This window comes from Molothrus aeneus, chromosome 5 (assembly GCF_037042795.1).
Source record: "Molothrus aeneus isolate 106 chromosome 5, BPBGC_Maene_1.0, whole genome shotgun sequence".
Classification (NCBI taxonomy): domain Eukaryota; kingdom Metazoa; phylum Chordata; class Aves; order Passeriformes; family Icteridae; genus Molothrus; species Molothrus aeneus.
The window spans coordinates 34,292,087-34,318,937 of NC_089650.1; the positions used below are offsets into that span (position 1 = coordinate 34,292,087).

The 26,851-nt window shown below is 35.2% G+C and overlaps 1 protein-coding gene across 4 annotated transcripts in view; it reads left to right on the forward strand.

The window, feature by feature from the left end:
• ZFC3H1 (zinc finger C3H1-type containing) overlaps nucleotides 1–25,953 on the forward strand; it is a 41,809-nt gene extending 15,856 nt beyond the window's left edge. For all 4 annotated transcript variants that reach the window (XM_066550010.1, XM_066550011.1, XM_066550012.1 and 1 more), the window contains exons 10-35: nucleotides 775–912; nucleotides 1,296–1,414; nucleotides 1,758–1,904; nucleotides 2,830–3,004; nucleotides 3,216–3,347; nucleotides 4,036–4,584; nucleotides 4,668–4,777; nucleotides 6,011–6,142; nucleotides 7,085–7,206; nucleotides 7,750–7,851; nucleotides 8,209–8,325; nucleotides 9,217–9,400; nucleotides 11,133–11,319; nucleotides 11,731–11,922; nucleotides 13,847–14,084; nucleotides 15,246–15,351; nucleotides 15,446–15,644; nucleotides 16,162–16,256; nucleotides 17,148–17,258; nucleotides 19,498–19,602; nucleotides 19,696–19,861; nucleotides 20,526–20,626; nucleotides 21,747–21,848; nucleotides 22,440–22,479; nucleotides 24,901–24,963; nucleotides 25,089–25,953. In XM_066550010.1, the coding sequence (XP_066406107.1) occupies nucleotides 775–912; nucleotides 1,296–1,414; nucleotides 1,758–1,904; nucleotides 2,830–3,004; nucleotides 3,216–3,347; nucleotides 4,036–4,584; nucleotides 4,668–4,777; nucleotides 6,011–6,142; nucleotides 7,085–7,206; nucleotides 7,750–7,851; nucleotides 8,209–8,325; nucleotides 9,217–9,400; nucleotides 11,133–11,319; nucleotides 11,731–11,922; nucleotides 13,847–14,084; nucleotides 15,246–15,351; nucleotides 15,446–15,644; nucleotides 16,162–16,256; nucleotides 17,148–17,258; nucleotides 19,498–19,602; nucleotides 19,696–19,861; nucleotides 20,526–20,626; nucleotides 21,747–21,848; nucleotides 22,440–22,479; nucleotides 24,901–24,963; nucleotides 25,089–25,226 (3,870 nt within the window). In that variant the 3' untranslated portion in view covers nucleotides 25,227–25,953. The remainder of the gene's footprint in view (nucleotides 1–774; nucleotides 913–1,295; nucleotides 1,415–1,757; nucleotides 1,905–2,829; nucleotides 3,005–3,215; nucleotides 3,348–4,035; nucleotides 4,585–4,667; nucleotides 4,778–6,010; nucleotides 6,143–7,084; nucleotides 7,207–7,749; nucleotides 7,852–8,208; nucleotides 8,326–9,216; nucleotides 9,401–11,132; nucleotides 11,320–11,730; nucleotides 11,923–13,846; nucleotides 14,085–15,245; nucleotides 15,352–15,445; nucleotides 15,645–16,161; nucleotides 16,257–17,147; nucleotides 17,259–19,497; nucleotides 19,603–19,695; nucleotides 19,862–20,525; nucleotides 20,627–21,746; nucleotides 21,849–22,439; nucleotides 22,480–24,900; nucleotides 24,964–25,088) is intronic.
• Nucleotides 25,954–26,851: the final 898 nt, after the last annotated feature.

Sequence of the window (26,851 nt, forward strand, 5' to 3'; positions counted from 1 at the left end):
GGTAATGTATAGCTATAGTTGTCCAGATCTGCAATGGGAGATCAGAAGGGCAGTCCTGGAAATGTGAAAAAAGTTACTTTTTTCGAAGCTGTAACTCCAGAGCATTTGAGGTTAATCTCAGTTGTCTGCTTGTTTCTGCATTTTCCGTTGTGCTGGAATTGGCAGTCACCTGATCTTCAGTGAGCTTTTTAAATTTGTGTTGGCAAAAGGTGATTAATCATGATTTCATCTATTCATTACGTTCTGTTGGTGTTCTCCAATTAAACTGCCTGAGCAGCTCACTGTAAGACCAACTAAGTACAACTGTGGGACAGGAGACATTGCAACTGTGTAGCAGAAAGATAAGGGCGTTTTGGCTGGTCTGCCACACCAATTCTAATGCAGATTTGATTGGCTGTTACCTCTCAGTTACTTAAAAAAATTCCTTGCAAATGACAGATGATAATTTTAATTGCAATTAAATTAATTAATCAAGTATAGTAGTTAGATGTTTGAGATTTGTATGCTCTGACCATGAACCAGTAAATGTGCTGCAGATACTTGGGAGTAGGTTGAAAATGTTGGGAGTAACTTTCATGTTACAATATCAAGACTATGTGTAATATTACTGTCTTGTGGAGATGTACAAATGTTTATTTTTTTCTTACAATGTGGGATTGGTGTGTGTGGTAACAAAAGGAGTTAACCTTCTTTTTCTCATAAGTATGTCCTCTGTTATACCTGTGTCTCTAACTTTGTCTTCTTACTGTAAAACTTTTTCCATTCTCACCCCAGCTTCCAAAACACAAGTCTGTTGTCGTTACATTAAATGACTCAGATGACAGTGAGTCTGATGGAGAGCCCTCTAACTCAACTAGCAGTGTGTTTGGAGGACTAGAATCTATGATAAAAGAAGCAAGGAGAAATGTTGAGGTAAATGCTGTCAAAATTTAAAAAATTTTAATTGTTTTTCTTTATATATGGAATTTAAACTTTAGAATTCAGTCAAGAAATACTGAATTGCATCAGAAGGGGGTAAGAGTCCCATCTGGAGAACTACATTGTAATTTGGATTGCACGAGCTAATCAAATTTTTTTGTTGAAGATGCCATCTTGAGGATAGAACTTGGAATATATTTTGGGTTGATTTTTTTCAATTAAAATTCAATGCATTGTTAGGCAAAAACATAGTGGCTTAAAAGATCTTACTAGCCTTGAACAGCTATGTTAGTGCTGAAATTCCTCTTATAAATACTATTTGATAGCTGTATTTTAATCTAGCATGACTGGTACTGACTTGAGTCTAATTGTAACAGGCATCAAAAATCAAAGCCCCTCCAAAATCAGAAAAAGAGAATGATCCAATGAGAACTCCAGAGGCTCTGCCAGAAGATAAGAAAATAGAATACAGACTTCTGAAAGAAGAGATTGCCAGGTAATCTTAGTTTAATTGTTAATATAAAATGTGTTTTATTTGTAGCCCTTTGCTAACTAGTCTACTTCTGTAACCTGAAGGAAGATCTGAGTCTAAAAACCTTGCCATCACCTTCTGGTTTTTCCCCCCATGCAGTTTTTTGGTAAGACTACGTAGAGGTCTAAAGAAAATCCTAGGATTTGAACTGATTTAGAGTAACTGATTGCAGTTATGGAAAGTACTTTTTCTTTTAACTTAAAATCTTGTCCTACTACTATTTTCAAAAATTTAAAAACTCATGGGAGTACACATGAAAATGATTGTTGAAGCTACTAAACAGCTTTGTTTTTGACATTTGTTTCAGTCGTGAGAAACAGCGCTTAATTAAGTCTGATCCAGTGAAGAACAATTCGTCCCCTGCAAATTCTGATGGTGAAGTTGATGGAATTGGGAGAATAGCAGTAGTGACCAAACAAGTCACAGAAGCAGAAGCAAAGCTGAAGAAAAACAGGTATGCATTTTAGTGTCCTAAGTCCTACCTTTTGCTTAACAGGATGAACAGAAAATATTTTCAAATGTGTAGCATTTAAAGAACGAGGAACAATTTTTCCTGTTGTCTTGAACTATTCAGCCTTTAATTCTATTGCTGTGCAAAAGGAATTGTGTTGTATTGCCAGTGAGGTGTTTGATAACTTTTAAGTATGATTTGTCATACTAAGTGTTTTCAGCTGTATTTATGTTCAGTGACAAGAGTATGATTTGTGCCACCTAATATGGCTTTTCTCTTCTGGTATGCCTCTTCCATGTTCCTCACTTCAATTTCAAATTACAAAGTAATTGGAAGTAGAAGTGCTTTGCATCCTCTTTTCAGCTTCTTTTTCCACTTGATTATTTCTGTATGGTCTTGTGAACAAACTGGGTTGTGATCAGTCATCAACTGAAGAACAATCTTCCGTCCTCTCTTTATCCACACCAATCTAAGTGTTTATCTTCTCTTGATGCATAGCTTTTTGTAATTTGTCTACTCTATTGCTGTGCCATAATATTATGGCTTGTAATCTGGAAGTGTGTGCATGTGCCCTAAGATGGAAGTAGGTTGTTACTTAATAGAAAGCAAGAATGTGTGTTTTGGTTGTCATTCTCTTAAAAACAGTCTTAAAGATAGAGCATTTGCTTACCTTCCTCTGTCCTTGTAACTAGAATGTTTTTTCCTGCATTATACTTACATGCTGAACTTGGGATGCTGAAATGTGCTGTATATATTGACAGTATTTACTGTCTTCTGAATGTTAGGACTGTTTGGAGAGGCTTAATTTGTAGTCTTTTTGTGAGTGAGGAGAGCTGTGTTTTTAAATAACTGGGGTTTTGGAGGAGCAGCAATTGCTCTAAGTAGTTTACCTTTGGAAAAAATTGTGTACATTCCTTTTTTATTTCAGAATGCTGTTAATAAAGGATGAGTCTGTCTTGAAAAATTTATTGCAACAACAGGCCAAGAAGAGAGAGAACGTGAGAATTGCTGAAAATAAAATTAACAAACTAGCTGAACAGCTACAAGCAACAGAGAAGATCTTGAATGCTAACAAGGCATTTCTCAAGAGGCTTCAGGAACATGTAATTGGCACTCTGAAATGCTTGTTTCCTAGAGTTGGAAATCTTAAAATGGGATGCCTGATTTTTGGTGGCAGTAGACTTTTCTTTGAATTACTTACTAATTCCCACCTAGTTATTTTATATCTCATTAATTCCATGTAATTATATTTTATTATATGATCATATCTGTAAATTTGCATCTTGCTGTAGTATTTACTTTTTATTTTTTTAGATACATAAAGTTCAACAACGAGTTACAGTAAAAAAAGCCCTGGCATTAAAATACGGAGAAGAACTTGCTCGAGCAAAAGCAGTAGCAAGTAAGGAAATTGGGAAACGAAAGCTAGAGCATGATCATCTTGGTGTAAGTCAGCATGCTTTTAAACCAAACTACTTGGAAAAAATTATGAATTTTGATGAACAAAGTTCAAGTGGAATTTCAGGAAAACATTTCAGAAACAATGTAGGGAATATTCCTATTGGTTTTGTTCATTTTTGAGAATTCAAAAAAAAGGCATTAATGATTTAAGGAAGAAAACTCTTCAAAACCTACATTTCAATGTTAGGGGAGTGGCATTCATAAGTAAGTAATAAGAGGAGCCGTGTGGCTGTGAAAAAAGAAAATTCTGTCGGTAGACATCAACGATTGTGTTAAACTATCAAGCTAAGTTGCTGCAGAGTGGATCTGATACTGTTTGGAAAAACAAAATATACAAAAACAAGACTAAAATATTTTTCTAAATTTTAGTCCTCCTATTCCCAACATCCCAACATCATTATAGCTCAACTTTTAATTTGGGCCAGAACTTCTGTTGAAGCCTTCCCTCCCTGTACATGATAGAGGGTAATTCTTATCACAAAACATGCAAATCTGCCACTTGAATTGTGGCAAACCTTTGTTGTTTTTCTGCTGTTTGTTGAAATCTTCAGGAAAGAGTTTAAAATACATTTTTATAAACTCTGAATTAAATATTTTGGCTATGTTTTTCCTTCCCGTCAATAGATCAGTAGATGAGAAAATTGAAATAAAGAGTGTTTTTTTTTCTTTTTAGCCAAGCAAAATGTTGAAATTGGATTCCTCCCCTGCATCAAGTCCAAAAAAACCTTCAGCAGAATTGATTGCACTAGAGAAAAAACGACTGCAGCAGCTAGAATATGAATATGCTCTAAAGATTCAGAAGTTGAAGGAGGCCCGTGCACTTCAAACCAAGGAACAATCAAATACCACACCTCATGTAGAAGAGGAATCTGAATTTGCATTACCTCAGCCATCACTTCATGATCTTACACAGGACAAATTGACTTTGGACAGTGAAGAAAATTATGTTGATGATGAAGTTTTGTCTAATTCAAACAGAGAACGAAGGAGATCTTTCAGAGAATCAAATTCTTTTACAAAGCCAAATCTTAAACACATGGACACTCCAAAACAAGAAACTATAAACAAACTTTCTAAAAAGGCTTCCGAGGAGCCCGAGCTGTTCCTTGGATTGAATATTGATGAACTGAAAAAACTTTATGCTAAAGCTGACAGCTTGAAAGAACTGCTGATGAAAAGTACTGCCTTTATTGTGCCTAAGGAAGATCTCTTGTGTGGTCAGGTAAATATTTTACAATTAAACATGAAGCTTGTTATTACTAGGTGCTATTGCAGCTGCTGTATATCTGTTTATCTGTTTCCTAGGAAATTTCAGTGGACATGGATTTTTTTACGTCACAAAGTAAACAAGCTGAAGTGAAACCATTTCCGTTTGGACCGTATCGTAGTCCTCTTCTGCTATTTAAATCCTACAGGTATGAAGAATGTAGCAGCTTTTTGACTTATGCTTATGTGTTCTTGTTCATATGGTCTTCAGTGCTCTTCCTTGATACCCAGATGTGTACAGGAAGACAAGTCCTAGTGAGAAACTTGACTATCCCTAAACAATATTGCCTGGTTTAGAAAATATAATTATTTTATTCAGTTTTTTTTCCTGCAATGCACATGTCCCTTGGTTTTGTGCAATATGCTACTTTTATGTTGTATTGTGCATTGTTTGGTACAACTAAACTAAAAACATGGCTAAGTGTTTGAAAACAGGATTTTTATATCTAGTATGAAACAATGTAAATCCAAGAAGCCTTTTTCAGTTATGCAGTCTTTGAACTTGGCTAGGATTTACATAATCTGAGTCAAAATTGGCTCAGTCATCTATTTTTGGATTCCTCCTCAGTGGAAAGAGGCATAATCACAGTGATTCATCTTGACTTGACAGTAATAGCTGCAAGTGTAATCAATTTGGCACATCTGTCTTTTGACTAAAGAGGACTTTGTTCCTACATGTCAAATTGTAGACAACAAAAGTTGAATTTTAACTGGAGAAGTTGTATCCTACCATGTGCTTCAGCTTTTTTATTGCTATGGACTTAAGCAGTAGAAGATGGAGGAAACTATCTTTACAGGAGTATTCATTTTAACTTTTAGGTTATGATGTCAATTCCTGAAGGAGCTAGAAATCCCAAAATTGATGTAGTCAAACTTCAGCTAAAGATTTAAAAGAAGTGTTAGTCTGCTAGACTAAGACTGGTTTTGTTTGTTTGTGTTCTAAGGCTGAAATGTTTTCTTTCCTACTGTTTCTTCAAGTTAGTCTTTAACAGTTATCTTTACACTTCCATTTGATGTTGGTCTTAATGCTGATTAGAGCATGAGATTTTCTGTAAACTACTGAAATGCACTTTCAGTAGTTTGCTTTCCATACTGGGTTTTTACTCCACTCCTGTTTTCATATTAATGAAGTTCTGCACCTAAAGGAGATGAGAATGCTAGAGGAAAACTTAATTAGGTTGAGAAGTATTCCATTGTTCCCTTCCTCTTGCCCTTGTTTTTGCCTTTTTCTTAGCCTGTAGGTTAATGATGCTTTTGGTTAGTAGCAGGGATTTGGAAATAATGCGATTTAATACTGCGAGTGATTTTGATTACTTTTTTTTTTAGAAAATTGATGTCTTGCCTTGTGTACTTTTTGACCATAATTTGCTGTTTCATTTTAGGTTTAGTCCTTATTTCCGTACCAAGGAGAAGCTGTACCTCAGTTCAATAACATACAGCAATATGATTGAGCCAAAACAGTGTTTCTGCCGCTTTGATTTAACAGGCACGTGTAATGATGATGACTGTCAGTGGTAAGTTCTTCTTTATTTTCATGGTTTAAACAAAACCTCTCTTCTAGATGTCTGACTTTGAGTCTGAAATAAGTATGGTTTTCTTTTCTTTAAAAGATCTGGATATGTGATCCTATGCACAGGTTCTAGACAAGGTCATTTTTAATATTCTATTACAGATACTTAGTTGGAAGAAAAACCCCTTTCAACTAAGCCATGAAGAAGGAGGAGGCTCTTGAGATGTGAATTCAGAAAAATAGTATGGCCTGATAGAGAATATCTAACATTTTTCTAGTAATTCAAATGGATCTGGTTACATACAACTTCAACATAACATCAACTCATAGAACCTCACTTGGTGGTTGAAACTGTTAAGCACCCTTGATTTGAAAAGTGTATACCAAATCAATGATTAAGTGAAAAACCAGTAATATTGTAGTGTAATTCTAGTTTCCCGGAAAAGTACTAGCTAAGTTTGTTTCTTTAAAGGCTGGTGTTAAATTGTATTGAAAAATAACTTGCTTACCAATCTTGTGCAGTATATTTAAAAGTGGATATGAACTAGCTCGGAATGTACTCAATATGGAAACCTAACTACTGGTAAAACAGGACTGAACTTTATTTTGGATCAGCTTTTAGCTGCTGTCATCAGACCATTGTTTGACTCTTTAAGATATAAAGTGATATCTAATTCTTATAATTACTTTATTTGAACTGGAAAGTTCTAAATACTGTGCTGTACACTTAAGTTTAGAAAAAGCCTAGAAAGAAAAGTTTAGAAAAAGCCTAGAAAGAAAAGTTTAGAAAAGTTAAATGTAGAAATACATTTAACCAACTTTCAAAGCAAACAGTACTTTTTCTGTGGGTATTGTTTTCTTTATGCCTCACCCAAGTGTGTACTAAAACTTTCTTAATATTTTGTTGCTATGATAAATGTATTAATTGCTTATTTATTTGTTTTAGGCAGCACATGAAAGATTGCACTCTTAGCCGTAAGCAGCTCTTTCAGGATATTCTGTCTTACAATTTAGAACTGATTGGCTGTTCAGAAAAAAGCACTGATGAGGAAATCAGCACTGCCACAGGTTATTGAGTCTTTTGTTCTCTTTTGTATCTAAAAATTATTTTCTGAAGGGAATGAGTTTCATTAAAAGCTCTAGGTGCAAGGGCTTTGATGTGAAGCAATATATAAGATACAGCTATATGAAGTTTCTTTGGTTGTCCATTTCAGTCCTTTGTAGTGGGTAGTTACATTGGTGTCTTACAGAAAGAACAGAATCACTGGTCTGAGGAACATTTCATTCAATAAAAAGTATTGCTGGGATTCAGGGTGTTGGGGAGCAGTGAACGTGGAATCTTTACCTCTCTCCTTCCTCAGTTCTTTCTGTAGCTACTGGATTGACCTGTTTCAGTGGAGCTGGAATTTTATAACAATGCCTTTGCCATATAGGCAAGTGGCCAAACAGAACTTGCTTATTTTTCACTTTTTTGTGCTAGTGTGTTAAATTACCACGCCTCTTACAGCAGTCATATTTCATAAATTTATCATAGATTGTGTTAAATTGCTGTTAAGTTACATAATTGTTTAATCTATATGCTTACCTAAGATGCACATATTCTTGTTTCAGAAAAATATGTTGAAAAACTTTTTGGTATAAACCAAGATCGTATGTCAGTGGATCAGATGGCTGTTCTTCTGGCCAGCAACGTCAACGAGAGTAAAAGTCACAGTAAGCAGCTTGGTAGATTAAATACAATATATATAAATGGGTAAAAACGATATAAGTACCTTGATGATTTTGTAAACCGAGAATATATTTTTATATAACTCATTTCTCTCAGTATTATAAATTCTGATTATGGTAACAGTCTACAGAGTTTAAGGCAATAATACAACAGTTTTGGAGTTCCATTTGTAGAATTTATTTATGCACTTAAACACAATAAATTTCAAGTAAGTAGTATTGAAATTTATGCACTTGTTTCTGTTGAAATCACAGAATCTTTTTGTCTAAAATCCTTATTAGGAAAAATATTTTACTCTTGAACACAGAAAAGTGAAAGAATTTTTACTACTTTGTTTACAGCCCCTCCACATACAACTTGGAAAGAGAAAAGGAAATGGAGACCAAAGTACTGGAGAAAACCTCTGTTAGATAGTAGCAGCAGTGAAGAGGAACAGTTTGTTGGACCTATTAAATATGGTAATCTGGATGTGTGGCACCCTTTAAATGAGTACTAGAGGAAAAAACCCACCCGCCTCTTTCTAACACTTGATTTTTAAAGAGTTTTTTGAGAAAATCAGGGCTTTATTTAATAGCTTTCTTTACTTTGTACTTCCTGTATGCAGACTTCATTTTGCATAAATTTTTGGGTGAAGTTTTTGACCTACACTTGTAATTCTATTAGGTTTTTTTCTTTAATGTGACTGGAAGTTAGTGGAATGTCTAATTACCTGTTCTTAAAAGGAGCATAAGGAACTGTTTCTCTAGAATGTTTCAGCCTTTTTTAAAATTTTAAAAAAGTTTTATTTTGCTTCAACAGCCCTGCTTTCTCCTTCCCCCTCCCCCTGAACTATAAATAGTAAAACATCAGTGTTCAATTACCTTACATTTGTACAGAATTTGTATTTGGTGTGAGGTCAGGAGTAAAAAAAACTGTAGTTAAACAGCATTTGAGACTTTGAAGCTGCTAGAGCATCAGTAACCTGATAGCATTTCACATGTGACTCTTGCAGGTAGGAGCTTTAGGATTTGTTAGCAAATCTCTAAAAAGGATTTTTTGAGACTCATAGTTGAGATGATAAATTTTTCTTTGTCAAATATGTCTAGTTCATAATGCTGCCTGATTAACTGCCTTAGTTGGTATCTGTTGATCAAGGCAAACTTCACAGCTAATTCTTTCATTCCTTCACATTTGGAATATAACCAGTTCTCTACAAGCAATACAGTTTGAAGAGTGCTGAGATAATGCTATTTAGTTGTGATCCATGGGAGTACTTGAAATATGTAAATGCCACCTCTTGTGAGAGTTACCGGTCACTACTGTCTTAAAAAGGAAATTTTCTTTTTAAAAAATTTGTCTATTGTTTACAGCACATCCCACAGAACATAAAAAAAGAGTTCCAGTGCTTGATACTGTGGTGACTCCAGATGATGTCCGGTATTTTACAAGTGAGACTGATGACATTTCCAACTTGGAAGCAAGTGTCCAAGAAAACCCCTGTGATGTACAGCTTTGGATTAAACTTGCATATAAATACTTGAATCAAAATGAAGGGTATGTCTGTTACATATGAGACCTTGCTACATTTGCCCTTGCTGCTATGATCAAGTTTCCTATTTGATACTAAACAACTTTCTTCAACAATGCCACAAATAATGCATTACTTTAAGCAGGTTAAAAAATAGATTTTAATTAGTGCAGTATATGAGTAATAAATTACACTGATGGTTTATCTTTGGTAGGTTCTTTTTCAGAATGGAAATTGATGGAAAGTAGTGTGGGAGAAGTAATTGTTCATGTTTGAAAAGTGCTCTGTGTAAGATTACAGTGGAATGTTGTACTTCCAGCAGTAAGAGTGGGCCAATGGACTCAAATCATTCTCACCTAAAGACTGAATGGTTGCAATAATTTTTGAAATTACTTTCATCAGCCATCTTTCTTACAAGGACAGTTTTGATAGTTGGTTTTATCCCTGTAGAAATCATACACTTGAGCACTTGGTTTCTTATTTTGTGATTTAAAAAAAAAAAATTCAGTTTCCTAGTTCTAGCTTCTCTTCCTTAAAATTATGCTGCAGAGTACCAAGTTTCTGTTGGCAATCAGATCACTTGAATAGGAATTCTGTCATGATGGTTTCATCCATTATGATGATTGACTTCAATTTTAATAGTGAGGTACAGCTGAGCAACTGTAGCAGGAAGCAAGGGGAATGGAGAAGAGCAGCTCTATTTTAAAAGCCTTGTTTAAACTGTGGATAATTGGAAATTAGGAAACAAATCAGTTCAACTGTATCAGTAGGTGCCTGAACAATAGGAGGAGTAGAACTGGGAAGGCCAGTAATGAAAGTATTACTGGCAAGTAGCAGCATGAGAAGAGCATGCCTTCTAAATATAAGTGTAGTTGGGAAGCAATCAAGAAAAGGGAGAAACCCTAGTGGAAGATATGTGCATCCTTTTCTTAAAACAGCCACCTCTCCCATTCCTACTTCTTCAGTACTCTGAAGAAATTTGACTGCTCTAGTAAGTGAAAGTAGTGGGATTGGGAAATCTTCAGATTTATGCATAATTAACTGTGTTAGGTTTTTTTTGAGACTTGTGTATTTCTTCTCATACATGTCCATGCAAAATAATTTCTGAAGATGTTTTCAGAATAAGTGGGACCTCAGAAGCATTCTGTGGTTTTATGGAAGATGTATTTATGAATTAAAGCTTTTCTCTGTGGCTTGCAGTATAGCCAGTTATTTCAGCTAATTTTATATTACTTGGTGGTATTATCTCATGATTTTTTTTATTTCAAAAAATAAAATTTCAGGTTTTTTAATGTCTTAGAGACAGAACCTGCATGATATGCTGAAATAAAGGCTTATATACAATGACTGTAGAAAGTAAATTAAATATTTAACAAAAATATAACTTACTTTAATACACCTCTGAGGTATCTACTAAAGTTCTTAGGCCTCTATGATGTGAATGCCTTTATATCCTTGCAGCTTGAGAACTTTGCTTAGAGATCAATCTTACCAATTTTCAGTTAATTTGGACTCTTTTATTTGAATTGGCAATCTTCATAGAATACCTATTTCTGTGCACTATAACAATTGTACCTCCTAACCTCTGAAACTTGAAAACTTGCTGAAGCTTTGATAGTAAAGGATGATGTTTAAGAAAAGATACTGGGTGTGTCTTCCATTCTAATTAAAAACATCCATTTTCATATTTGATACAGTGGAAGTCATAATACCAGCATAGCTGATGTGAGTCCTTTTTTCAATATTTAATTTTTACAGTTCATCATCTGAGTGTTTAGATTCTACTTTAAATGTTTTGGCTCGAGCTCTGGAGAGCAACAAAGAAAATCCTGAAATTTGGTGTCATTACCTCAGACTTTTCTCAAAAAGAGGAACCAAGGAGGAGATACAGGAAATGTGTGAAACAGCAGTGGAATATGCTCCCTCTTATCAAATTTGGTGGACAGTAAGTAAAAATTCCAAAGTATATATTAAATGTTCCTGTAAGTGTGTGTTTTCTACTCTATAAAGTCAGTGAGCGTGACAGGGAAAGTGTCAAATGAAAAGTACTGTTTTTGAAAACTCAAAAGTTGAAAATGAAACTATTCAGGTTATTTATAGAAATCATCAGTTTTCCTCAGGTAGTAAAAGTTTTCCTCAGGTAGTAAAAGTTATTTAAAATCAATGTGTTAAATTGATTGCAGAACATGGGTGTTCTTGTACTATTAAAAGCGGTATCTTTAGAGGTTTAATATGAAAATTTGGTCGATAAGATAGCAAAAGGCGTTATTTGAAGTTTGTGATCTGTGTGATTTTTAAACCTTAACCTAGAAGCTTTACTTGCATTTTGATTGTTGTTACTATTATTTCTCTCTAGTTTTTGAATTTGGAGAATTCCTTCGATGGAAAAGACTATGTATGTGGGAGGATGCTACAGTTCTTAATGCAAGTGACAGGAGGAGGAGAAAACCCAAATCTTGTGTCCTTTCAGTTGCTGGAGACACTCCTCTACAGGGTTCATTTAAGCCTCTTTACAGGAAGACATCAGAATGCTCTTGTTCTGCTGCAGGTAACTTCCAAGTTACCACCCCAGGAGTGTTTTCATAGCTCCACCTTTTTAATTTGTGTGACTGTGGTAGTTTGAACTTTAGTGGAACTGTGCCTTCCTTTTGGAGAATTTATTCAGCAAGTAGAGGCTTCTGCTTTGAGCTATGATACCATTGTAAAACCTGGATGTGGCTTTGAGGGTTTTGTTGCCTACTTTTTTTTGTTTGTGTAGCTAATAGTGTAGACTACTAGGTCTCAAAATAATTCCCAGGGAGATACTTTATTTTTTGGTTTCTTGTAAACCATAGATCAGGTTTTTGCAGTGAAAGGTCTGAGAGTATTGCCTCAGGTATTCAAAATTGCTACAGAAATTATCAAACCAGTAGTTCTTGGGAAAGAACATAGTAGTTATCTAACAGTATTGCCCTACTATAAAATCTGGAGACTGTTAAATTAAATTTTATTGCTTCTGTCAGCCCTGAAGTCATTGAGTTATCTCAGGCCAGAACTATGACTGTAGAAGTAATTTAGGTGACTGTTAACTCTTGTGTTGATGATAAAAGTGGTGGCTGAGGGTGAGAAATGGACATCACCCTCTCCCTGAGTGGGAGCTCTGTCCTTTCAGTTGCAAGTTGTTTCAGTCCTGCCAGTAGGTGCCACTTGTTGCTTGCTGCAGCCTGTCACTGCCCTCAGAGTTTGAGAACCTCAGGCTTTTGTCTGGCTCCAGCTGGAATGAGAAAGCACAGTGCTGTGCTGGCTTTCCCCAAATGTACTGAGAAATGTAACTCTGAATGCATAAAAAAGGAGGGCTCTGGAGAAAAAAACTGTTTGTGTCAAATCAACATGGAAATACAGGGAGAATTACACTGGTTGGTTACCCTCGCCTTTCTTCAAAGCATCATCACAAAGTCAAACTTTTTTTTTCCAAATGAGTCTGAAGTATGTAGTTCAAAAGAATGACTTGGCAAGAGATTATTTAATTGTATTTCAGAGAGAATAATTTTGGAGTAACTGCTACTTCAGAGTAAATAGCAGTGTGTATTGGAAAACTTGAAAGCAATTTTTTTCAAGTATTTTGTGGACTTATTTTTCAAGTATTAAGTGAAATGCTTTTGAAACACTAGTTTTCACCAACTTCAGGACATGCGTTCTGCTGAATTTTGCATAAATTTGCAAGTATATTCATTCTCCTGAACAATGCATTCTTTGATCATACTGTGTTTGTCCAGAAAAATGTTGACACATTGCTAGTCATGAGGTTCTGTTGTGGTTTAGAAAGAAATTGTGTTTAGACTTTATTTAATTGCATGCCCTAATTATTTTATTTAGTATCTGCTAGATTAACTGGACTATTCTATCTTTGCATATGACTAGTAGAAAAATTTCAAGTAGTATCCTTGTTGTCAGTGAGGTTTCCAAAACATTTTTTATAACATGTCTGGAGATGGTGGACTTTAATAGGTGTAACTTAGTAGTTTTATAACAAGAATTTAATAAATAAAAACCCCAAGCGAAACAAACAACCCCAAATGCACAAGACCTAGTAGGATATAGCAAGTTGAATCCAGGTTGTAGATGAGTTGTATCTAGAGCTACTGTATTACTTCTTATGGAACTGGAAGTAATAGGAGAATACAGCAGGAAAATTGAATGAACACATGTTGGGAGATGTGTGTTTTCAAAGTGTCTCTTCACTTTTTGCAATAGCAATCTTCTGTGGTTTTTCTTGAACCTTTTACTACAAACTGTGCATAATTTGACTAACCAGACATTCACATAAGCTGAATATGATTCTGATTTACATAAAGAATTAGTTGTCTGTCTGTCTGTCTGCTCTCTGGAAAAGTTTTGAGAATATTAAAACCTACTCTTCCTGTTTTCTTTTCCTGTTCTTAAATCTTAGACTCTTTGACTGAAATGTAATGTATTTCTTTCAACCTTTACAGAATGCTTTAAAATCAGCAAATGAAAAGATGATATCAGACCACCTTACTGCAAGCGACCGTTGCTTGGCTTGGCTGGCTTATATACATCTAATTGAATTTGGTGTTCTCCCAGTCAAGTTCTATGATCCAGCTAATGTCAGTCCTTCAAGGATTGTGCACAAAGAGCCATTTTTAATACCATGGCAGACAGTTGAAGATGTGAAGACTGATCCTGATACACTTTTAGCTATGTTTGAAGGTAAGATTAAGGTGATAAATACTTAATACATTCTTCACATGTTGTAATTCAAGAAGTATTATTCACCTTCAGAATTTCAAGTCAGTGTTGATGACTGTGTTAAGCCACTGAATTAATCCAGTGGATATTGCATTTTGATTTAACCAGAATAGCGAGGAAAATCCATGTTCTTGGGTGCTTAACCAACACTCTTGAGTTTTTCATCTGTGGTTTCAGCTCAGCTTTATCTTGGTAGAATATGATAGTTCAGAGAAAAAGACCAGTCAGTGGCTTGTGATTGTATGACATTGCAGGTTTTCTTGGGCTTATGCAAGCATAAAACCAAACTTCAGCTGTCATTCTTTCTTACTATTTTCCCCTCAGGTAGGATATGTGTATTGGGAAGTTACTTTCCTGGAATATTAGTGTATTTCCTTAAAAGAGACAGAACAATGCATTTGTTTATCTTAATTCACAGTTCAGGTAAATTGAATAATTTTTTTTTAAATGGAAAATGAAGATTGAAGAAATTGAATTCTTAGCTTATGGTAGTGCTGCCAGAGGTAGACCTCATAGTAGCAGACAAATACTTTTACATAGTATTTCTAAATGTCAGTATTTAGTGGTTAGCCAGTAGCAGTATGGAGTTTCCACTGAGAAAATATCTATGCTGCTGTTGGTAATGCAGTGTTGAAATACTCAAGGATTAATGGAGTAGCCCAGCTGTGTGAGTGAGGGCAGTCTAGCTGTGGTAATGGGGTGTTCATTGTTGGATGACTTCTTATTATGCTGAGGAGAAAAAGAATATCCTGCATTAGCTTTTACCTCAATAGCTTTCAGCAGCTATGCTGAAAATCCTGGAATGTGATTTTAAATCTAGGGATATACTTCTGTCTGTAACATTGCTTTAGTGTTTCATTGGTAGGATGGTTCCTGTTTTTAAAAGGAGTAAGAGATGAAACTGAAAGCTTTGTCTTTGCACTGTGGTGATAAGTAATGAGAGCTTTTCCAAAGATGATCATCTATTTCTAAGAATTTGCAAAAAAAAGCACTCTCAGAAATATCTTTTCACACCTACGTATTTTCCTTATGTTCAAGGAGACATTTTATTATGTTAAGGCTTCATATAACTTTGACACTGTTTCAGGTGTAAAGGCTTTGTTTTTTACTTTTGTTTTGTAGATGCAGTCAAAACATGTACTGATGAAAGCCTTGAGGCTGACAAAAGAATAGCTACCTGCTTTCCTCTCTATAGGAACATGATAGCTTTGCTGAAACTTCTTGAAAGGTAAGTGGTTTCAAGACATTCTTAACTGGAGTATTTGACTCTTTTTTTTTTTTTTTTTTTTTTTTTCCCAACTTAACCTTTACTTTTCTTTAAGGTGGGAGTCTGCTGCAGAACTTTGTAGGTCTTTATTGGAGCTCTGCCCTAACAACTGTCAGCTCTTGGAGAGTTTGGCCACCTTGTATTTGCAGATGAAGCAGAGCGAAAATGCCCAAAGGGTGTGGATTGGAGCTTTTGAGAAGAATCCTCAGAATGCAGAAATTTTTTATCGGTTGTGTAAATTTCTTGTTTCACAGGTAATACTCCACTTCAAAACTTACTTGCTGGTCTGCTAGCTCTGCAAAGTTTGGGCTTAGTGTGTTGTTTAAAAATCTTACAAAATTGATTCAACTTAGTGATATTTTTGTAATGTCTAGTACACCTTCCTATAAAGAGGAAAAATATAATTAGCAAGACAAGTGACATGATAAAAGATAATCTTAGCAATTACATAAAACCATAGTTTTATAATTGGTGTTGTTCTAATTCAGTGTTAGTAATATCCTTAAGAAAGAAAACAGACAGTAAAAGCACACCCTGTAATATTTTTTCAGCTTCTTTCTACTGCTGACTGCCCCATTTCAACTTCATTTGTGTGAAAATGATGACAATGGAGCATTGCAGAGATAGACACACCACTTGTATTTTATTTTGCTTATATTAGTCTTATCATATTCAGGTTGATGTTTGCTTATACTAGTCTCACCATATTCAGTTTGATGTTTGATTTTTTTTTTTCATTAAAAAAAAAAACCAAAACCACAAACAAAACAGGAAAGGTCAAGCAGTATTCTTCCACTGTTGCAAGATTTCGTGGCAGCTTTCTTTGAGAATACATGCCAAGAGCATGGTCCCATGGATCTCTTAAGGTATGTTTAGAATAATATTTTAATTTAAATTTTGGAAATATTGGTATTTTCTTGAATTGCATGATTATCTAGAACTTTTAAACGCTTATTTTTTAGCATGGCATGTTTCGCCAAAACTTCAGTGAATAGTGATTTGGCATAAGGTTTACACTTGTTTTTGCATAGACACTAATTTGTAGAGCCATGTACATCTAAAAATTAAACAGTAAAAATGTTGAGTGTCTGGACTTGGGTAATGAAAATCAATCATATATATATACCAAAGCTGGTTTTGGTATTTCCCCCTAAAGCTAGATACCTAAAATTACATATTTAAAATAACACTGTTTAGGCACTTGAAAAAGACCTTCATCAAGAGGTCCAGCATGTTATTAATTAGATTATTGTTGAGAAGATACAGGTTTCATATGTAGCTTGATGATTTTCCCCTGGAAATTTAGCACCTAGTTGAAAGACAGAAGTTTTGAAATCTGCAAGTTCCCTATGATGCCTGTGAAGGTCTTCAAAGCAAAAGCTTTGCATGTTAAAGCTTATTCAAATGAGCTTTTGAAATGTTTTTATCTCTAAGTTAGGTGTTAGATTTTATTCTTGCTTACATTTGTTTACGTACTTGATGCATTTTATGAAGGAAGGGGAGAGTCTATCATATAAGGCAACATTTAACTTTGTATATAATGAAAGAGTGAATGCCTTCTTTATTAATTACTTCTATATTTCTGTGAAATGCTTTCTGAACAGATTTTATCTGGGTAGAATTAAACTGAAATCTAGGAAAAGTGCATTTTTTTAGTATTTTTCATGAACTGGACTTTGTAACTGAGTGTTACACCTATATAGGATTCTTCCATGTAGAAGGCTATTCTTGTTTACTCCTACTTTTTTCTCTTGTAGATATCTCTTGAATTTTCCAATGCCAATTGAATTTACATCACCTCTCTATAAAGAACATCTTACAGATGATGTTGTTAACCAGCAAATTCCTTATCTGTGGCAGATCTACTGGTGAGATTTCCCCAGGAATTTCTGAGAAAGGGCTATTGTATCTGAGTAAAATTGCATTTTCAAAAGCAGAGTATTCATTACTAGCCTGAGGGTGTATCACTTTGTATTCTCTGAAAAATTGGTTGGCCAGTCCTTAGAGAACATACTGGCCTGCTGCACAATGGAGATAATTTTATGAAACTGAGTTGCATGTCAGCTTAAATTTTCCACTTGAGAAATCTTTCAGAAATTCTGACCTATAGGAATGGTAATAGGTGTGTTCATCTCAAAACGTTTTTTTGTGTGTTTAACTTTTGGTTTAGGTTGCTGCTCCTAGTAGTGTTTTTCTTTCTCTCAGCTTTCAGTTGTCTCCCTTTTATTTTACAATAGTTTTACTTTATTTAAGTTTCCATTCTGTTTAGTCCTCATCTCCCCAGCTTCTTGACTCATTGTTTTAGCTGTTCATGGAGAAGCTCCAGAGCAAAGTAATGCAGGAGGGTGACTTATTCCTCCACAAGAGGTTGTAAAGGAACATGTCTTTGTCATGTATACACAATCTTTTTTCTTTTTTTTCCTTTTTTTTTCCTTTTTTTTTTTTGCTATTTTTTTCTATTTCTTCCATCATTCCTTTTGATAGCAGCAGTATACAGGATTGCCAGAGACCACATTATTAGCTGTCTGTAACTTACACCAGTTATTTAACTGTGGTTACTAAGGTGCTGGCTTACACTGTTTAAGAAGTTTACCATTTCATGGTCTGGGTTTGTCAGTCTTCACAAGTAGCTATTTGGCTTTTCAGATAAGTAAAAGGGCAAGGATGATATTGCTTCACATAATGAGTGAAAATCCACAGTACTTTGTCAACACTATTGCTTATTGTTTTTAATTGGTGGACAACTTACAGGTAAAATGTATAGTTTTCAAGAAAATTTGATCAAAACCATATTTAAAGATTATCTTTATGGGATTTTTTTTTGCATTGTCTATTACTGTCAACTTAAATACTTCTTAATTTTTGATTTTTAGCAAAATATCTCTTGACAAGCTCAGTTTTGGGTTTGCCACTCATATAATAGAAGCATTGTTACTAAGACACTTTAGGTCACTATTTAGTCATAAGGTATGCTGACTTAAGCTCAGATTCGCCTGTATTTTAGCACCCTCTTCTAGGAGGGAGTACCTAAATTACTTTCAGAGCTAATAATTGAGTGTTTCTCATTTTGAGTTTTGCTGCAGTAGGTATCTAGGTACCTAGGCCTGTGTTACCTATATTCCTTTCTTCAGGTATGGACGACCAAAAACATAAAAGTTCACTTTTACCAAGTAAAAATAGATTGAAATCTGCAAAGCCTTAAAGGTCTTGTAACAATGTTTTACTTTGAAAGTCCATTTGTGCGTGCACGCATGTTTGCACACTAATGCATACACACACTATTTTAGAAAGAGTAGCAAATAGGTGATTTAGTTAATAATTCCTGGGGAAAGCAGGAGTGGAATCACCCACATATTCTGTAGCTTTAGTCAGGAGGGCTCGGTAGCAAGGTCAGCCTTATCTTACACTTTATATATTTCTGTGTACTCCTTTATGAGGTTGTTAGATTTTCCCCCTCACTACTTACTGCAAGCCTTAATTTTTTTTTCATTCTCATGTTACACTTTGAAATGTGGAGTTTTTATGTGTCTTGATCTAAAAATGTGTCTGCTCCTGTCTTTGATTAGGCCTTGTGTGTTGGTCTAACTCTATGTTTCTTTGAGAAACTGTTGAGGAAAATTAGAGGGGGGGGTTTTGACCTTTCTTGTCAGTTTCTTTTTCCCTCTGTCACAATCAGTATGTTTCTACCCCAGATCCTGGTAATATTTGTTTCAAAATACTAACTTTGTTGCCAGAGACTGATACTATTTCTCAAGTGGCTTTAATTGGACTTCAAAATGTATTGTTCTGGAGCTCTTGAAATGGAAACTCAAGACTTGTCTCCGTATTCTGTAGCAATTAGAGCATTCTTATTAGTATTAGTAAAGGATACTTTACAGGAGTAGAAGACAGTTTGTAATACTTATTTTTAAGGGTTGTATTTCAAACTTCATGGTATTCCTTGTTACCTGCTTTTGAGACTTACCCATTCTAATAAATTGACTGATAAATTAGTCCATGATACATTTAAGCTGAAAACACTGGTGTTTTTTTGTTGCATCTGAGAATGGGAAATTCTTAATTGTGTCATTATTACACACAACAGTTTTTATCTTTTATTATAAACAGTTTGTGCCAGTCTCTTCATGCAAGTGTTGGTGAAGCACTGGATGCTTATGAAGCAGCTCTGGGGGCAGTGATGCAGCAGGAAACTGTTCAGAACATTTGGTTGGAGTAAGTTCTTAAGGGAAGAAAGTTAATTAATCTCAACTATTAAATGAACACTACCAGAGCCATCTTTTTTCTTTTTTTTTTTTTTTCTTCCAGTTACCTTGTTTTTCTCAATAGCAAAGTTGTTGAATCCAGCAACAAAGTTCAAGAATTCAAGCTTTTTACTGATCTAGTGAACAGATGTCTGGTGACAGTCCCCACACAATATCCAATTCCATTTAGTACTGCTGATTATTGGACCAATTATGAGTTTCATAATAAGGTAAAAATGTGTCTGTGGGCAGTTTTAGTTAAACAAAGTGGCTGATGACCTGTTAGCAGGTACCTGTAATCTATTTGTTCAAGTCCAGCACCAGTATATGAACACTGAGAGCTAGAAAAAGAAGGAAATGTCTGAGTGTAGTGGTGTTTTGAGCAGAAGAGTATCTAGCAGTGACCTTTTCAAATAAAGGTCCTGTAATGCAAAAGAGAAACTTTATGACATGGTAATGAAAAATGATCTTTTTCTAGAGAAAAGAGAAAACTGGTGAGGGAAGGAAGATATGGTTACACAAGAGGGGTCTGCGAATGGAAGGAGTTTTGATCACAGAAGTTATAATGGTTGAGAAATAGAAGAAATTAGGTAGGAGGAAAAAGTTGAGCACTTATACAGACAGAATAAAGCTTACAGCAATCTTGGATCCCTTTTTGCTAGCAAGCAGTACATTTATCTTTATGTATTAAATGCAGGCTAGAAGGACTAAAGTAGGTGGTGCTAGCAACTTGACACTAAATTAATATTATTCAAGCTGATTTATGTGTTCGTGAGGGATAAGGTTTGAAGGTGGCAACTCATTTTAGTCATAGTGTTCATAGTTTGTCATACCATTATTCTTAGCAGAATAAGACTATAAAGTGGATTAATATTTGTAATTCAAATTCTACAGGTAATTCTTTTTTATTTGAGCTGCATTCCAAAATCTCAGCATTCCAAAACCTTGGAACGGTTTTGTTCTACCATGCCTACTAATCCTGGACTTGCACTGAGGTATGTAAAAATACTTTCAATTAAGGCAGGTGATTAACACAACTATTGTTTTTTGTGCAAGATATGCATGATTTGCTTTCTACTACAGAAGTAAAGCTATTCCTCTATTACTGCATGTTGCTTGAGGCATATTGTGCCTTCTGACGTCACCTCAATCTTAGATTTGACAATGTTCTGTTCTATCTACAGACAGGTTATAATTATACAGAAATTAACTCTGCATTATACATGATGACTTCAAATGGTCAAAATTTCAAGTGGGTAGAGAAACATCGGATATATATTAAAATCTTGTTGTTACTTGATGATCTATTACAAGTATAGTTCCAGAACAGATAAAAATGGATATATCAGTCTATAACAGTGCTAGCTTAAGGCTTAATTTGACATTTATTTAGCAATGATAAATCATAATTTAAAGGAAATCTGATGGGAAACAACCAGTTAATGTAAGCATTGCACTGGCTCTTGAACAGTGTTTCAAAATGTGCTCTGCCAGAATGAGAGTCCATATTTTACTGTGTTCAGGTACACTGAACACATGAATATTTTAGTAATATTGAGAAGTCCCAAAACACTGTTCATCATCAACAGTGACCCCAAAGAACTCAAAGCAAGGCTCACGTGTGGTTGTGGGCATGGGGAGAGTGTGACACACCTGCCTTTGGCACATGAAGTTGAATGGCTTCATTTTAAACCAAGTTGCGATTCTGTCTAGATGGAACTTGCAGCTCCCTTAGACAGTGTTGATACTGCATGAAATGGGTGAGCAGAACTGACTGAATATTATCCCTAGCCCCATTACTATAAAACTAATTTGTCTCTTTTCAAACGTGTAGTTACCTTGTGCATGCTAAAAGTGAATCCACTTGTAATATGCCAAGATCATGTTTTCTCTCTGACTTCACACTTTTTAGTTATTCTCTGAAAGTGTATCTTAACTTGTTTTGTTCTGAGGAAAATATCAAATTTGTATATGGTGGCTTGGGCTTTTTCCTACTTGCAACTCTTGACTCAGATTAGGTGTAATGTATTTTGTGTAATGTGTTTCTATCTTTGGATAGCTTTTCTATTCCAAGTGATTAGAGCACTGGTCCTTTCTCATGAATGCCTTTTACAGACTGCTTCTGCGATACTGGGAGGAGAGCAATGTTCAGATTCTGAAACTACAAGCCAAGATGTTTACATATAATATCCCAACTTGCCTGGCCATCTGGAAAATGTAATGCAACAGTCATACATCTGTTTTTATAGCTATTGCTTTTGTTTGTAAGGTTTACTTCACAAAGGTAAATCTGAAATGTCCTTCTAATTGGGCTTGTACTTGAAGCTTCTCTTTCATAAGCTTATTTTGAGAGTAACTTCATTACAGCAGACAGAGGTACTGTCACTTCTTTAAAATGAGAATTGAAATTTCCCTCTTGGGGAAACTTAACTGAATAGATATGCTGCAGATAAATATGAATTATGTATTTAAAAGTTGCCTTTTAAAATTCAACTATTGACTTCTGTCTCCCCCTCTCTACCCCTCCCCTTTATATATCACAATAGCAGTATTCTCCATTATCCAGTGATGCTGAACTGATCTTTTTCTTCAGTGTTTGTTCATAATGGGGAACCACTGAAATGTCTTGCTCATGTAAGGTTGTTTTTAAAAAAATGGCTATTTTTATATTTTCACAATAGATTAATCTCATTGGAAGTTAGTTTCTTCTCAAGGAATTAGTAATTCGATTCCACAGTCAGTATTCTGCCACTAATGGCATTTAAAATAATTCAAGAATAAATGTTTTTATATATTTCTTTTCCTCAGAGCCATTGCTGCCGAATGCTTTCTAATGGGACAAAGAGAAGTAAGTCAACACAGTGTACTAAAATGAGTAATTATGAAATTCTGTAAAACTTCTCATTCCTTGGCTGTATCCAAAACAATGATAATCTTGTAAATCCAGGATTTTAGTTAGTTGAAATAGTCTTGTTTATAGACACCAAAACATGTGCCTCAGGTGTGAGAAATGTTTTTGACAGTTGAGGTAGAATGGATTATATAATGAGTGCATGCTCTTTTGCTCTTTCTGTGTATCTTTCCCATACTGGGAAGGCTGTATTCTTCTCCCTTTTTTTTTTTTTTTTTTTTTTTTTGCTTTTTACCTGGAGGCGATTGTTGTATTTTAAGTTCTAGCAGAGGAAGCAAGACTCATGCTGGAAAATGATAGTGACTATCTTTACAAGTGGACAAGAGAGCTGAAGAGAAACTTTTTGCAAGGGCATGTCATACTAGGGTGAGAGGGAATAGCTTCAAACTGAGAGGTAGATTGGATAGATTAGAAAAACCAGCTTTATTTTGAAGTGGTGAGACACAAACAGGTTGCCCAGAGAAGTTGCAGACTGCTTCCAGGGATGAGGTTTCTAGGCCTGACTGGGTGGGGTTTTGAGCAACCTGGTCTAGTTCAGTCGAAGATGTCTCTACCCATGGCAGGGGGTTTATTATCTAGATGATCTGTAAGATCCTTTCCAACCCGAACCATTCTCTGATTCTGTGAAGTAGTTGGAAGGGTGGGGTCTGCCAAACTAATGTATGAAAAAAGTTTCCATAGTTCCTGACCACACACAAGAGTCCAGTTCCTTTTTTCCAAAATAATAGGTTTACTTACTAGTACTTAGAGTAGGGAAATATCACTCTGTGTAGAAACAAAAAAGAGGTTTTTTGGCACAGCAACTGCATCACTTTTCAAATAGAATTATCTTCCTGGTATTGTAGCTGTCACCTTCAAAATACTCTTCCATCTGTGAAAAGATGCTGTGTATTTGAGGATGGGGGCTGTCATGAGGCCCTTGATTTATGGTTCATCTCTTGCTTGTGGTATTTGAGCTACTTCGCTGCTGTATTTGGTTTTGTGTCATCTTAATAGTGACTTACTCTTAGCATTCTTCTTTTTTGTCAGTGGTCTTCTGAATCAATATTAAAGCTTTAACTGATCCATAAAGGGTAGCATGGCTGTTGTTAGACTCACATATGAAATGTTTTCTTTCCTTTTCTATGGTCTCCTAGAATGTTTAAGAACAACATCCCCTAAGCAGAATTACTTTGTTAGATCAAATAGCTCAAAGCTGGGAGATATCAAAGGCTGGATTGCCTATTAAACCTTAATTCTGTCTCTGTGTTGATGGTTTGGTGTAATCTGTAATTAATCACAGATCCCTGCTTCAGTCATTGTATTAGATGGACTACATCTTAAAACACTGCCTGTAGTAAGGCTGGTGACTGAAAAGAGCTCTGATTTGTTTGGTTAGAAAAATATATGTCAAATGCATAAAAAGAGGGCCCTTAAAGAAAATGAACCAATTAAAATGAAGGCATATGTGAAACACTGTAGCTGGATTACACCCAGAAGAAATCTTGTGGTTTTCTTCTGCAACCACCTCACTAATTATACTGTATATGGTAAAATCACTTAAGTAGTCACACACAGTGCAGTTGGGTTTTTGTGGGGGTCTTTGGTCTGATGTAGTGAGCACTTAAAACTGTTTACACAAATCAGTGATTGTGTGGATTTTCTAGTAAGCAAGTAGGATATTGTTTTAAAATTGAATTGTGATTCAGATTCTGGATTTCCTGTTCTGGAGAACCTGTCATTTATTTCCTTCAGAGGTCATGTAAAGGTTTGTTAAAAGAATATGAAAATGGGTACAAGTATTTAAAATGCCAACAAATACCTCCCCTAGTGACTCTGATTGAAGTTGGGACTTAAGATACCAGTAGTTGAAGGACACTTGAGTAAGTACTAGTATTAAATATTTTGGTCCTCTATTTTGAACCGTAAAATGGTAAAACCATTTTTTTTGAGAGTTGCAAAGACTCATACTGATTGTTGAAGCATAGATAGGTAGATGCTGAAGGACAAAAGCCCATGAAACAGTCATTTTCATTGCAGGATTGTGATGATATGCAATAAACAAGACTTGAGACTACATATTGAGTGGTGAAGGAAATACTCAGTAAGCTGCTTCATTCCCTGAATGTATTCCATCCTGTGCAATGAATGAAGCAAGAATCTTGTGAAGAAAAATAGCATGTCCTCATGTAACTAATCATATTCATACAAGGGTCAGAATTAAGGTCAGACATAAACTTGCCTTTGCTTTTAGTACAAGTTCAATGCTTCACTTCAAAACTATTAAAAAAATTATTGCAGGAGATTTTTGTGCTTCAAATAATTCATTTTGAGTGCATGAAATTGTGCTGACTTTTAATACTTGCCTTTGTTTTACAGGTCCATCATTTATATCAGAGAGCCCTTCAGAAGTTACCTCTATGTGCAACACTGTGGAAAGATGTAATGTTTTCTCCTTATGATTAAGTTTGAGGTTTCATATAAATTCTCTGCATATCCCATATCCATAGATGTGGTGATGCTCAGGCTCTGGCTAAATCTTATGTCTGCTTCCCCATCTTTTTCAGCAACTCTTGTTTGAAGCATCAGGAGGAGGTAAAACTGATAACCTGAGAAAACTAGTTTCCAAGTGCCAAGAGGTTGGAGTCAGCCTAGATGAGCTTTTAAATTTAAACACTTACAGAACAGAAAACAAGAATCTCTGAACGCTGGGTATGGTCAGCCATAAGTCCTATAAAATGCCAAAATCAGTTGAATGATTCTTCAGGCTGATCCATGCCCTAGGATCTATGTAAGGCAGATGAGTATTGCTGAGCATATCAAGTCTCCAGTCTGCTTTCCTTGAACCTGGAAGCAATTAACATGACCTTCCTCTGGAAACATGAACTCCCTGTCTGGCCTTGCTTCTGGGCCCTGCCAGATTCTCATAACATCATCTACGTAAGTATAGTTAATCAAAATGACAGACTTTATTTTTTTATGGTTTTTTTTTTTTTTTTTTTATTTACTGTTTTCTTTGTTTTGCTGTTCCTGATTCACTTGACACTCTCGCTGATGCCTGAGAGATCTGTGTTTGGGATTAATTTACTGGGCTGTGTTTACAGTAAAAAACAACTAGTCCATTTTGGGTTTTTTTCCTTTTTTAAACCTTTTTTGAGACTTTTTCATTACAGGATTTAAAACAAAAGCAGCCGCTCTTAAGGAAAGTGTAACTGCCGTGGCCACAAGTATGCTTCTTGCACTTGAAGGCTCTAAGAGGGTTGCTTACTGCCCTTTTCTGCATTGGACTCATGGCAGAGACTATTAAACTTGAAGATTAAAGAAACTTTTGCAAATGCCAGTGCATCAGAACCTAAGAGTGGTCAATTATGTGCAATTTTTTGTAAAGAAATTTTAATTTATAATAAAGTTTAACAGTTTAAAGAAAAAGAATATTTATCTGTTTTGTTTTGGTACTACCTTACACTATTACAGGTGTTTTTACAGAGATTTTCAATACAAGCTGACCTTGAAAAAGAAAAAAATCTTTTGTCTTTTGTTATTTTGATCAAGAGATAAGCAAATATGGTTGAGCTGCCTATTGTGGATATAGAATAACTATCCCCTTGGGGGTTTTTCATCCCCTTGCCTCAGGTACACAGTTGTTTGTCCCATAACAGCTATTCCTATCAACAATACCACTTCAGTAAAGGAAAATGCATTTTATATTGTCTTTTTTGCCCTTAATGAAAGGAGGCCCACTTTCTGAAGTTGATACATGTACACTGTAGAGAGAAATGAAATATGTGTCAAGTCATATCAAAAGGTGGCTGTAGTACCTGTTGCATAGGTGTTTCATTAAGATGCCAGTAAATGAGTGGTCTTCATGGTAGAGAATGGGGCAGAGTAGTTAGACATATCATTTCCAGTAGCTTTCAAACCCCTTACTTTATCTGAAGCTGAACATGAAGCAGCTCTCTTAAAGGAGGAAAAAGTGGGAAATACTGGTTTTCATCCAGGGGAATGGAGAGTGTTTCTGCACCTTAAGTCCTTTTAAACAACTCATACTTAATTTTATAATTCATGCTTAAGTATAAAACTTCAAGTACTCAGTTTATGGCCAAGTTTTCTTGCAGACTATACAATCAGTATTCAAAAACTGACTCAAACCTGTTCTTTACTGAAGTAGGGTGGTGTCCTGATTTTTTTCACACTTATGTAGTGTGGCACACTCCACACAAGTGCAGTATTCAATCGTTCTACTGAAAACCCCCTTAAGTTTGATGAATGCTATTTTACATAGATTAGCCAAATATTTTTTCATAGTTTGTCTTTAAATTTTCCAGATAAG